General features: G+C 34.3%; 1 protein-coding gene across 5 annotated transcripts in view; it reads left to right on the top strand.

Moving 5' to 3' along the window:
• The window catches only part of LOC150088570 (uncharacterized), a 453,076-nt gene extending 441,251 nt beyond the window's left edge, over positions 1 to 11,825 (top strand). For all 5 annotated transcript variants that reach the window (XR_016546740.1, XM_090369575.1, XM_090369576.1 and 2 more), the window contains one exon: positions 11,601 to 11,825. Coding sequence is in view for 4 of the 5 variants with exons in the window: in XM_090369576.1 (XP_090225702.1) it covers positions 11,601 to 11,621 (21 nt within the window). In the remaining variant the exon portion in view is untranslated. The remainder of the gene's footprint in view (positions 1 to 11,600) is intronic.
• The last annotated feature ends 1,547 nt before the right edge of the window (positions 11,826 to 13,372 follow it).

Genomic DNA, 13,372 nt, shown 5'->3' on the forward strand with positions numbered 1-13,372 from the left:
TATATACCTTGAAAAAAAATTTTAAATTACCTTCAAACATTTAAAATATATGTTTAATGGGTAATTTCATATAATGTGTCCATTTATGTATGAATTGGCTAGAAATCTTTGGATAGGTTAGTGCTGAGCAATCTTTTTTTTTTTTGTACAGGGCAATTTAGAGGGGGAATGTTTGCTGGGTTCTGTTATGAATGACAGCTATAATTTTTATATATTTGTCATTAATAACATTACAAATTGTGTCAACTAGGCAATATCAAGGTGGTCACTATTATTATGTATAAAATAAGAGTGTGAAAATCTTGAAAAGAAAATAATAAAACTTTGGTAAAATGTTAACTAAAGACAAAGCAAAATAAAAAAAAAAATCAATAATGATTATTAATAAGTAACCATATTATAATTGTAAAGAGTTATAAAAACAAACGTAAAACTAAAAATTACAAGTAAAGAAGGTAATGGTGCAAAATTTATAATGATAACCAGAACACTTTTTTTTTTTGACTATTTTATTTAGTTGAGTTTCATAGGGGTAAAAAGTGCACATCTTTATAAACTTAGATTGCATGCTTCATAAAAAAAAAAAAAGAATATCAGCAAGGAAATTAGAATTGCTATTTGCCACAAAATGTCAATATATGGGCACATTTGAGAAGTAGCATCATTCGTTGGAGGTGGCTCTCTAATTTTTCATCATTGAATTGATTTCTGTATTTATTCATAATAATGCATACTGCTTATTGCACTCACAGGTAAAGTTAATGTTATCACTTTTATGATGTCCCCATCAGACATACATTAATACATCGGAAAAAATATTTATTGTAATCAGTACTTAGTTTGTGTTATTTCTATTTTGCCTTAAAGCTGTTTATGTGTAGCAGAAGTAATTACATAAGTCTGACAGGACCACCATAACCAAGTAGTCAGATGAAACTGTGCAAAACTAAGTATGCTGCTTTGAACGAACATGGTTCAAGATTGTGTGGCTGCTAAATACAGTGATTTCTTGCATTATCTGTCTTGTGAACTCTTCTGACTGTGTAGTCCACACAGAGTATAAACAGAAAATTTGTTTATTTAAGTTTATTTAGTTGCATTAAGTTCCATTTATTGATGCTGCTTCGTTCATCATATGGTTGTCAGTGTCATTACTCCAGGAAAAAAAGTGGTAGGAGTATACAGTACTTTCCTTTCAATATACATTACTCGCAATAACCCCTTTCTAATTTTGAGTTTAATTATTTTCTTTATTTGTTTTAAATGGTTTGTATGGATTTCCAAAACACTGACAGTTTCATTTTTATTAATGACTTTCTTGAAGAAATAGTGGACGGTCAAATTAAAGTATTTTATATTGCTCAATTTAATGTGTTATTTCTGTCCAATTCCAACTTTTCATGTACACGTTTCCACTGTGAATCAATAAAGAAAGCTGAACAGCTGCATTCTTGTTTCTTTTTCTTTATTTTTATCACTTTAGCCCAAAGTGATCACAATAGATGAATTTGTATTTGAATTCTGAGCATTGTAAACTTATCTTCCACCAAACAGAGCTTACAGAAGTCAGGAAGTTTAATATCTCAATTTACTTTTTAATTCACCATAATCTGTATTTTCAATTGAAATTCATCTGGAATATTTTTGATGTTAATATCATATGGAGTCAAAATAAACTGAAAGCAGGCTCTTGTTTTTTCTAAAATCTTGAAATTGAGAACTAAATTCTTCTTCAAGAATTTGAATTTCATTTGCATATTTCTTAAAATTGAGAAGTGTGCCATATTCAAATGGAATTAGAGTTCCCACAACTAAAGCTTATTCACAAATGCTCTTAATTTAGCAAATGTTGATGAGTTGGGTCTCTCCTTTCAGACTAAACCTTTGTTTTCTAATAAATATGCTAAGACTGTTCAAGATAAGAATGTTGCATATCACAACTGGCTTGCATCGGATTCTTCAAGTTAATTTTCTACATACACCAAAGCTCGAAACAATAATACCTGTAAAGCAGTTATTAATCCGTCCAAACAGTAGTTGAGCAGTCTGGTGTCTTGCCAAAGCTGTTGGACACAACTTTTGCCCATCTGTACTTCCACCTCTGCTGAAAGCTGAGGTGGAAGTACTCTGTTGCCACTTCAGCTAATGATAAAGCCAACTTACTAGCACCTTGCTTTTATTCTAACTCTGGTATTTGAATCTCTTGGTAAACCACCTTCTACAATTCCCAGTACATTCCACTCAGTGCTTCCTGTGGTTTTCCATCAAAGGGATATCAGAAGAATTTTGAACAATCTTGATAACAAGAAAGCTTCATTGTTATTGTTGTATGTTTTACGGCGCAAAGGCAGCTGTAGGCCATTATGCGCCAGAAAGCTTCGTGTCCTGACTGCATTTCCCTACTTGTTCTCAAAACCTGTGCTCCTGTTCTGTTGCCTTTTTACATTTTCTTATTCCTTCCCTTGGAAATTTGTTCATATCCAAGCAGTTCCTAAAAAGGGTGATAAAATCGCTCCCATCCAATTATTTTCACATTGCCCTCACTTCTACTCTTTCTGAAGTAATGGAGAAATCCATTAACCACCAACTCCTGAACTATCTCAAAACCTTCCATCTGATCAGTGATTGCCAGTATGGATTCTATCAGTGTCGATCCATAGGTGATATATACTGGCTTATTTTTTCCAGCTATGGACAAATTCAGTGGAGAAGTTTGGTGAAACTCCCAGTTGCTCTTGACATGCAAGGCTTTTGATGGTATTTGGCATAAAAATCTTCTAAATAAGCTTCCATCTTATGGTTTGTTGACTGCTTTTTTGTAATTGGGCAGCATAAGCAAAGAACATGTGAAACTGTGAACCAAGTATACAGCTTTTATAGTGCTCAAGACAGTGCAATTGAAGCTAAGCAGAATCCCAGTTGAAAGGGGGGAGTAATTTCCATGGTCCAATCAGTGTGCCAATATTGCTCAGTTGTTCATTTTGTTTCCCTTTCCTTTTACAGTTCATTTATTGACCACAATTGAATGGATGTATGTTTTGATTCACCTGGCAGTGAATATCATATTTCAGGAGCAGCTGGACAGGAATGTAATTATATGAAAGAAAAAGCATGGGTTTGTTGGTGGGGTATTGTTTGTAATCTTAAATTGAGAGAATATACTTGAACTTTAAGGATTTTGATACAGTCCCATATGAATACCTTAATTATAAACTGGAACAGTATTGATATATTATTTGTGAAAGGATATGCTTTTTTATCCACATTGGATAAAAGGTTAGATAAATGATAAAGACAAAGGGAGCTATGAATGAATACTTCTCTGAGTAGACCAGAATCAGAGGTAAGGTCCTGTAGGGATTAACTTCTGTTGTTTCAGAAAGTATGACAGGCTTTATGTCAAAGTTTTCTGATATTAAAAAGGTTGGAAGGTTGGTAAACAATTATTAACCAAGGTATGCTACATCAACTAAGCTTCATAAATTATTCAGTTGGTTTGAAAAGTGGAAGTTAAAGTAGAATGTTTTGGAAATAAACATAATGGCCAAAAAAATGTGAACCTTTGTATTAAGTCACAAACAGAAGAACTGTAAATAGGTGCAAAGGAAACTGATGTGGGGTGAGGATGTGCTGCCTCATTCAGTATAAAGATTGTACAGGCTGTTTGATTGCAGTAAACTGAAGCCAGAATGGGGGGGGGGACGTGATCTATCAGACTTTGAAAAAGGTCTTGTCCGTGGGTGCACATTAGCAGGAACCATGCTTCAAGAAATGAAAGACATAACTGGTTTCTCAAAAGCATCCATCTCAAAGGTTTTTAATGACTGGAAAACAAATGGTTCTTCCAGATTTCAAAGGTGTAAATGTGACAAGAAAACATTGTACCCTTAAGGACTGTATGGAAAATTTTCAATTCCCTGTACCATGCACCAGGAATTGAAAAAAATTAGGTATTGGCAGTCACCTGCTATTTGCAAGCATTTTTTTTTTAGAGAAAAACAGAAAAATCCACTTGCAGTAGTGCAAAGAGCATCATAATTGGAGAGAGGAACAATGGAAGAAAGATGTGGTCAGACGAATCATGATACGCTTTGTTTTATGCTGATAGTATGCAGAGGCTATAGTTAGAATCACACAAAGCAGTGGATTTTGCTTGTCATGTTAAGAAACCTAAGCATCTGGAGGTGGTATTATGGTATGGGGAATGTTTTGCTGATATGGACTGTGTCCATTGATGTTGGCAGAATGTCATCTAAGGAGTACCTGAATTTTGTATCAGGTTTCCTGCACCCTGCAGTGTTACTTTTATCCTGAACGTGATGGCCACTTTATGGACAATGCAATAGCACATCATGCCAGAATCGTGCAAGAATGGTTCAGTGAATATGATATGGGTTTCCTCCATCTTCCACCCTCCCCTCCCATTCACCTGATCTCAACACTATTGAGAATGTGTGAGATAAGACAGAGAGAGCTATTTGGCAATGAAGTCCTTTTCCTTTAGCTATGTTGCGGCTGCATGATATTTTCTTGGTAGAATGGACTACAATTAAACCAAAATGCACTTATAGAATCCACGCCATGCCACATACTTGCTGTTATTCAAAACAAAGGCAGCCCAATTCGATACTGAATAAAGGTTCATATTTTTGGCCAGTCTATTTTAATACTTGTAATCTCAATTATATTGTATTGGAAAGCAACAAACGTAAGGTTAAGACTATGTATAAGTATAGTGCAAAAGCATCAATAATACATAGCCAAATCTGAATTAACAGAATGTTAGCAAATCGGCATCATTTTAAGTTATATTTCATATTGTGAATACCTTCACAACGAGTTGCCATGATATTGCACTACTTCAAATAAGTAATGCTTCACCTGAGGAGAAAACTAACGTTACTTATTCTCAGATGGATACAACTACCCAGACGGCACCGTTTCAGGGCTATTTGGCCCTTCTTCAGTGGGTGGGTGGGTAGGTAACCGAGCGATGCAATGATGGCAAAACAGTTATGAAGTATAACTCCACAATATGAGAGATGCCTGATGGTGTATGATGTGGAGTTACACTTCATAACTGTTTTGCCATCATTGCATCACTCGAGTACCTACCCACCCACCCACTGAAGAAGGGCCAAATAGCCCTGAAACGGTGCCGTCTGGGTAGTTGTATCCATCTGAGAATAAGTAACGTTAGTCTTCTCCTCAGGTGAAGCGTTACTTATTCGAAGTAGTGCAATATCGTGGCAACTCGTTGTGAAGGTATTCTCACAATATGAGATAACTTAAAACGATTCCGTTTTGCTAACATTCTGTTAATTCAGATTTGGCTATGTATTATTGATGCTCTTGCACTATACTTATACATAGTCTAGACTTTTCCATAGCTTGAGGTTTCAGCCCTAAATGCTTTATAACTTAAGGTTAAGATATTGAAAAAACTTGGGAGTAATTGTACAATCAAGCAATTGTGTCAGCAGTATCTTTCTTTTGCCGTAAACTAGTAATGCCCTTAGAGAAAATGCACTTAAATTAAAGAAAAGTTATTGTAGAACTGGACATAGAAAGGTTTCTTTTAGCATAAAGATCATTAGCTGTTTTAATATTTTTGAAATGAAAGATGTAAATTTAAGGAAGAGATTGAAGATACTTGGATTAAAGCAGGAAACTTTTTATTTTATTTATTTATTATTATTATTATTATTTTTTTTTTTTTTGTGGAAAGTGATGCTGAATAAACCAACTTCTTTATATCAAATGCCTTTATTAATACAAATACTATTACAGTGCTACAATAACTGCAGTCCATTCAAGTGAACTTTGCTATTTGCTGCATCTTGTGAACTCTTGTAATCGTGTTCATCCCAGAGTATAAACAGAATATTGTTTGTTTGCATGGATATTTCATTCTCTTATAAGCATTTGAACGATTTCCTGTTAATCAATGATGATTGTGAGAATGGTACTGTCTTCATATCACCATGATCAGTTAACGTTAAGAGACAGAGCATTTTGTTGTCTATCAAAATGAAACAACAACAACTAAAGTGTGAGATGCTGTGTTTGGTAGTTTCATCTTACTACAGAATTTAAGTTCCTTTTGTTGTTGTTGGAGGTTTTACGGCGCAATGGCAGCTAAAGGCCATTATGTGACAATTAAGTTCCTTTTATATCCAAAGTATCCTGGATAGGTGCATAGTGCATCCATCTTAATCTGAGAGACTATTATGTAATAGTTTATCAAAAATTGTTTGTTAGAAGTACTATAAATACTTGGTATACTAAAGGTAAATGCCAAGGGATATATTAAGATGGAAGCCCTATAAATGAAAAATGAATGGTATCATTGGGAACTTTTCATGTAGTGGGGGCAGCAACACAATATTTACATACAGTATTTACATCCAGAATATATATATATATTCTGAAGCCTGTCTAGAGGCTATAAGATAGCAGCCTCACCACTAGACTTACCCGCGAAAGGCTGGTAACCTATCCGGGGGACATTCTAAATATTCGAAATAAGCTCAAGGGAAAAAACTGGATGGATCTAAATGGACATAGGACTATGATTAAGGAACTTAAAGTAGCAATTTGGAACGTTAGATGAATAAATCACAAATTAGATGAATTGACCATGGAACTAGAAAATAGAAATATTGACATTAGTAGTCATTATTGAAACAAAAAAGAACAAAGGATCCAAAGAAAGAGGTAACTTCATAATGATATACTCCGGCGTACCAAGTGAAATGTGGGCATCATCGGGAGTTGCTGTTATAGTAAAGAAAGAATGGGAAAACAAAATATTAGACTACTCTTGGATATCACCCAGAATATTGAAATTAAGACTAAAAATTCTATCTTATACAATAACAATCATTGGCATCTACGCACCAGTAGAAGGCAACATTGATGAAACCACAGAATTTTATGACGAATTACAAGAGATCATAGACCAAACTAACAAAAACGAGTATCTCATACTAGCAGGAGATTTTAATGCAAGGGTTGGTGCTCAACCAGTAGACAAATGTATAGGATCAGAAGGCAAACCCGTGGTCAACAATAATGGAAGATGCTTGATAGACTTCTGCATTTTTAATAAACTTAAAATTACAAATATTTTTTTTCAGACAAGAATATCCATAAATGCACATGGGAAGCAAGAAACACAGTCTATAACAGATTATATTATCATTAATGAAAATTTAAATGACAAAATTAGAGACTCTAGAGTATTCAGAGGCAGTGAAATTGACAGTGATCACTACCTAGTAGAAAGCACTTTCAAAATAAAAAGAAATTATCTTAATAAAAAGAAGAAGATACCAACAAAAACTAAGAAATAATTAAAAATACATTTGTTGGAAGACGGAAGCACTAAATTCCTGTATGAAAGTCGATTGAAAGGTAAACTCAAATCAGATAAAAGTAGATAATGTTGAGGAAATCTGGTCAAACATGAAAAAATCAATTCCGGGAGCTGCTGAAGAAAGTCTTGGATATAAACCTATAAAAAATAAACACTGGCTAAGAACTTGGAATGAAGAATTGAAACAAATAATCAACAAGGAAAAAAAGACCTACATCTACACATAAAATATAAAAAGCTTAGAGCAGAAGTCAGAAAACTAACCAGAAGAATCCAACTAGATGACTGGGATAAATTTGTTAAATCTTTAGAACGTGATATCATGGCCCCACAGAGAAGAGGTTTTAAAATTTTTAAGAATTACAACTAGACACAAATGATCAAATAAAAACCAACTCCATCTCCCAAGCAGAATGGAAGCAACACTATTCCAAACTATGGTATAACCCAGGCACTAGGGAATTGGAAGATGAATCTGTGATAACCAAAGATGAAGAAAATATAACAATGGAAGAACTAGAGTTAATATTTCAAAAAACCGAAAAAGCCCAGGCATAGACAATTTGAATGTAGAACTATTTAAATATGGGGGCACCTTACTAAAAAACACTACTAAAATTATTTAACATCATATGGCATAAGCAACAGATACCCAAAGATTGGGAAACAGGAATAGTAATCAATTTACACAAAAAAGGCTCCAGAAATAACCCTAACAAACATTGCTGTCAACTGCTGCAAAGCTATACTCTAATATACTAAAGAATAAACTTAATAAATACAGTGAACAATTCTTAGAAGAGAAGAACAATGTGGGTTCAGAAAAGGGAGAAGCACAATAGATGCCATTTTCTCACTACAACAAATTTTGGAGAAAAGAGGAGAATTCAGTCTACCAACATTTCTGCTCTTCATTGATTATGAAAAAGCATATGACAATGTAAAGCGGGAAAAAACTTTGGCAGATTCTTTGCATTCAGGGAGATATGCCATGTTAGCAAAAATGTGGCATAGAGCCCTGGGGCATACCAGTGAGGTGGTTTGGAGGAAACTAAGGTTACCTGGGGCAGGAACTTCCCCTTTAAGTGTGTGCTTCCGTCAACTCTGCCATAGTTGGTAGTGTGGATAGGATCCTTTTCTTCAACTATTATGTTACACTCAGTGTTTATTGCAATCCCTAAGATGTTAGATGAGATTTGCTTCTTCAGGCTGTAATAGAGACCTTTTCTAATTACTTCTAAGTCTGTGTCCCTGCCAGGACTTGTGATGGATGTATTGATGGTCCAGTGTGCCATTGTGATAGTTAAGAATATTATCCTCTGTAGAGAGACTCTAGTTTCTTTTTATTTCTGTCTAGAGTTACTCTCTGGTACCATATGCCTGTGCCATAGGTAATGATTAGGAGGAAGATAAGTACATAAGTCCATACATATGTCCCCTTTTTAGCCCCAGTCAGCATGGCTGATTCTAGTAATCATACCAATGTAGTCCCTAACTTCTTCTAGCTATGTTTATGAGATGTGGGTAGAAGGTTAACTCATTATCAGCATGAATTGTTGGGAGGCTTCCATCCTGCAGTGGGTTGATAATGGCTGCACTTTACTTTTTTTACAAATATTATACCTATGTATTTCGATTCAGTGACCAGAGTTATGTTTTTTAGCCTGTTATTTTAATCTATGGATGTCTGTTGAGGTTACCTTTTAATATAATTGATTTAGCTTTGTTGCTGGATATTGTTAGTTTGGTATACTTGCCCATTGCTGGAGGGTATTGATTGCTAAATTGACATGCTGTTCCAAAACAGCCCTGGAATTTTATCCCCTCCGAAAACACCACCATGTTTCTCCTCTAGAAGAGAATATGTGGTAATCTTCTGTTTCCATATACCCCAGAAGATTCCACAGCAACACATTCATTTTCTTCTGCAGGTGCATATGGAATTCTTTAGCCTTACTCTCAGTTATCAGTGAGTGTTTTAGAAGAGAGGATATGTGGGAGTACCGTCCCTCTACACCAGCAAATTTTTGCCATCATATTTTCTTTTTGATGAAAATATTTCTTTGAAAGTTATATCGCTATCACAGGATAATGCAAACCATAAGAAGTCATCCAGACTGGCAGATCAAAGAAATAAAAGCACAATGTATGCTCATACTGAACATTATGAGACCCGTTCAGTCTCAGACCAACTAAAATCTTTTAATTTAAACTGTTGCTATACTACTAACGACACTCTGTTATACCCTTTTCAATACTCTGCTAGGTGTAGTAGTAGTGTTGAAAGGTTTTTAGTTTCCATAATTATACATACATTCTTTTTACTATAAACTCATCTTAAAAGTCACCCCTATAATAAATCTTCTTTTATTATGCAATGCAGTATTTTTCAGAATCTATAATTATTTTTTTGAATCTATAATTAATTATTCAGAATCATTAGCAGAGGCATATGATGCAAGAAAGCAAGCTTAAAAATCATTAGCAAAAGAAAAAAAAAAAAAACCTTTTCCATTTCACCCATCCATTCACTCCAAATGTTTGTCTAGTTCTGCCTTGAACTTATTTAAGTTGTTGACCTCCACTACAACAGTTGGAAGTTTGTTCCAACTATCAACCACACTCTGGCTAAAGGCAAATTTCTGCGTCTTTCCTCAATTTGAATTTGTCTCCTCAGGTGAGTAATTTGAGCAAGAGGAAGAATCCCATCAGCATTGAGCTTGATCACCTTGCAGGGGCTTAGTAATCAAGTCTCCAGACTCTGCAGTTTGCAGAATTTAAGCCTTTCTTGATAACAGTGCCCTTTGTTCCATTCACCAATCTTGTTGCCCTTCTCTCTCTCTCTCTCTCTCTCTCTCTCTTTTTGGCACACAATAGCCTTAGATGCTGATGCACCATAAAACTCCTAATAACCAACCCTTCTCTGTACTTGTTCCAGCAGCTCTAAACCCTTCCTAAAATGAGGCCTTCCTTAAAAATGTAAGGAGATGATTGTCCCCTTATACAAGGGGACAATCACCTCCTTACATTTATAAATACAGATTAAGTGAAACATTCTTATTTAACAAAATGACTGTAATAACACTCACTTTAAATTTATAAATCACTTCTATGATAGAATTAAGTTTTTACTTGCTCATTCAGAAAATTGCAGTATTTAAAATAACTTTCATCAGCGATTTATTTAGTATGCAATATAAACAGTACGAAACTTGCTAATATGACATCTCCCTGCCTCTTATTCCTATAAATTAGAATATTATTTATTCCTAGTGAACACTTTAACTAATTGCAAAGTAGAAGTAACCCCAGAGAAACGTACCAACTGTGTGGTACTACACTTAAGGTGGTAGAAAATGAAAAAGACCTGGGAGTAATTGTGCAGTCAGATATGAAGTTTTCTGAGCAATGCAGACAGGCTGCTAGGGCAGGTCATGGGGTTTTGTCAATTATATATAGGAATTTTGCTAGCAGGGAAAAGGAGGTGATTGTCCCTCTGTATAAGGCAATGGTCAGGCCACGCCTTGAGTACTGCGAACAGGTCTGGAGGCCTCATTTTAGGAAGGATGTAGATTTGCTTGAGTGTGTACAGAGAAGGGCAACAAGATTGGTAAGGGGAATGAAAGGATCCTCTTACCAAGAGAGGCTTAAGTTCTGCAAATTGCAGTGGCTGGAGACTAGGCACCTGCACAGTGATCTGATTGAGGTGTATAAGTCCTTGAATGGGTTGAGCATGCTGAAGGGATTCTTCCACTTGTTCAGATTACGAACCTAAGGGGGCATAAATTCAAATTAAGGAAAGACAGATGTGGAATGGATGTGCGGAAATTTTCTTTTAGCCAGCGGGTAGGTAATTGCTGGAACAAACTTCCATCTGTTGTTGTTGTGGAAGTTGATAGGTTAAATAAATTTAAGGAGGAACTGGACAAACATTTAGAGGGAATGGTTGTGCGAAATTTTTTTTCTTTTTTGGCTGATGCTGCATAAGCTCATACACTTGCTTTTTTGCATCACATGCCACTATTACTACTACTACATAATTCCAGGTAACACTAATATAATATTTTATAGAATTGAAAAATATGAAATCAGAATTCAAATTCAGAGTAACGTATACAAGTCTAGTGCTAGCAGGAATTTTTGGTTTTGAAATTAAAAAAGATTCAACTTTGGATCTTAGATTTTATTTATTATTTATTTAATTTAATCTTTTTATTTCTAGGATGTTTCTGGTAAAAACTAAGAAGACATCAACAAACTCTGAATTTCAGAATAATAAAGGGGGGGTGCATACTGGTGTGCACACACACCTTAGTGCATATATAGTTTGAATATACATTTTCTTTTTGATGAGAACATTTCTTTGAGTGTTATATGTTCATCATGAAGAATGTCCTAAATATGAAGTGGAGTTTTTTTCACAAAGCTGGAAAATAATTTTTTGTTGTAACATTCCCTTTCAGTCTTTTAAAAATATTTTGATACTTTCCTTTTTTTTTATATGGTTTTACAAGTATAATGCAAAGATATTTATCATTTACTTCAAATTGGCTGCTCAGGGCTAGATGAGTATGCAGATATGTATTTCAGAAAGTATTACTTGCTATTGTTAAAGCTGTTGCCACATGCTTCACTAGTATAGAACTATGTTAATGTTAAAAAACAACTGAGGAAGGCTCTGGTGCAGTATATAAATATGAATTGTAGAATATAAAAATTACTAAGTGAATTTTATTGTAAAAATTTGGGAAATGATAAAGGCTTTCAAAGCAATAATTTCATAGTATCAAACAAGTTTTTTTTTTTTTTTTTTTTCTGTTATGTAGACACATTGTCTTGGCTTTTATGAAGTAGAGTGTGTTTATGAAAGCCGTAAACAGCTTTCATAAATATACACCAATGGAAACTATTTTTTTTTACTATCAGCTTCTCTTTCTTTCTATTTTTTTTCCCCCTGCTTGACGAAGCAGAGAAAGAAAACATTCTTTCTGCAGCTTAAAATTGTTAACGCTTCTTCCTGTATAGACCTTTACTGAATTAAAGATGATGGTTGCAGAGCTGGCAATTGTAACCTTAAAAATTGACTGAAATAAATTTTTTCATTACTGTTTTGTTGCCAGTCTCAAATTGTTATAGAAAAGTAACTGAACTAATTACAAGAATTAATAGTCTAATTCTATGAGGTGCTGCTTGACAAAGACCACTTAAAAATTACTTTTGTCCTTATGATATTGGTTAAAATAATAGCTGCACACAAACAGAAATCAACAGTTGGTCAAACCAGTGTTCTTTTATGTATATATAAAATTGAAAATAATTTAAATGAACAATAAATAATGAAAAGTATACAAAGATAAGCACTGGTAGCTGCAGAGTGGATAACCCAAGTAAGATGCAAATGCAACTTAGTAAATACACTTAAAGAACAAAGGGTGTTTCTAAAATATAACTACAATTAAGAGTAGGGATGCTGCTGAAGGAATATGGACCTGACAATTTGCAATGTGTTAATTAAAAGCAAAAAACTACAAATTTAAGAGTTAATTCTCAATTTTCAAGAGGCCAGTCCCTTTTGAAAATTGTAACTGAAACAAAAATAAATTAAAACAAAGTGACCATTAAGTCCCACCTCATCAGTAGGCAATAACACGGTGTTTGTCAAATTGTCTTTCTGTACTTTTTTTTTTTTAATCTTTTAAATTATTCTCAAATTATGTAACATCGATAATAGTGGGCTCTAGTTGTTTTTTTGCAGAAAATATACATAAGTACAAAAAAAAAAAAAGCAGTAGATAAGAAAATACAAGTTATGCACTTCCATTTTCATGGAGATAACTATCTGGTTGACCTTTGAATTTCTTGAATCTTCAGTCTCAACTACCTGTGGGAGGCAATTTGTTTCAGTAATCAACAACTCTCTGGCTAAAAGAAAACTTCCTACAATCCAGCCAAATTACATAATCGAAAAGTAACCTCTTGCCCTATAATATTAAT

This window comes from Mastigoproctus giganteus, chromosome 3 (genome assembly GCF_048544385.1).
Source record: "Mastigoproctus giganteus isolate SK-2022 chromosome 3, ASM4854438v1, whole genome shotgun sequence".
NCBI lineage: Eukaryota > Metazoa > Arthropoda > Arachnida > Uropygi > Thelyphonidae > Mastigoproctus > Mastigoproctus giganteus.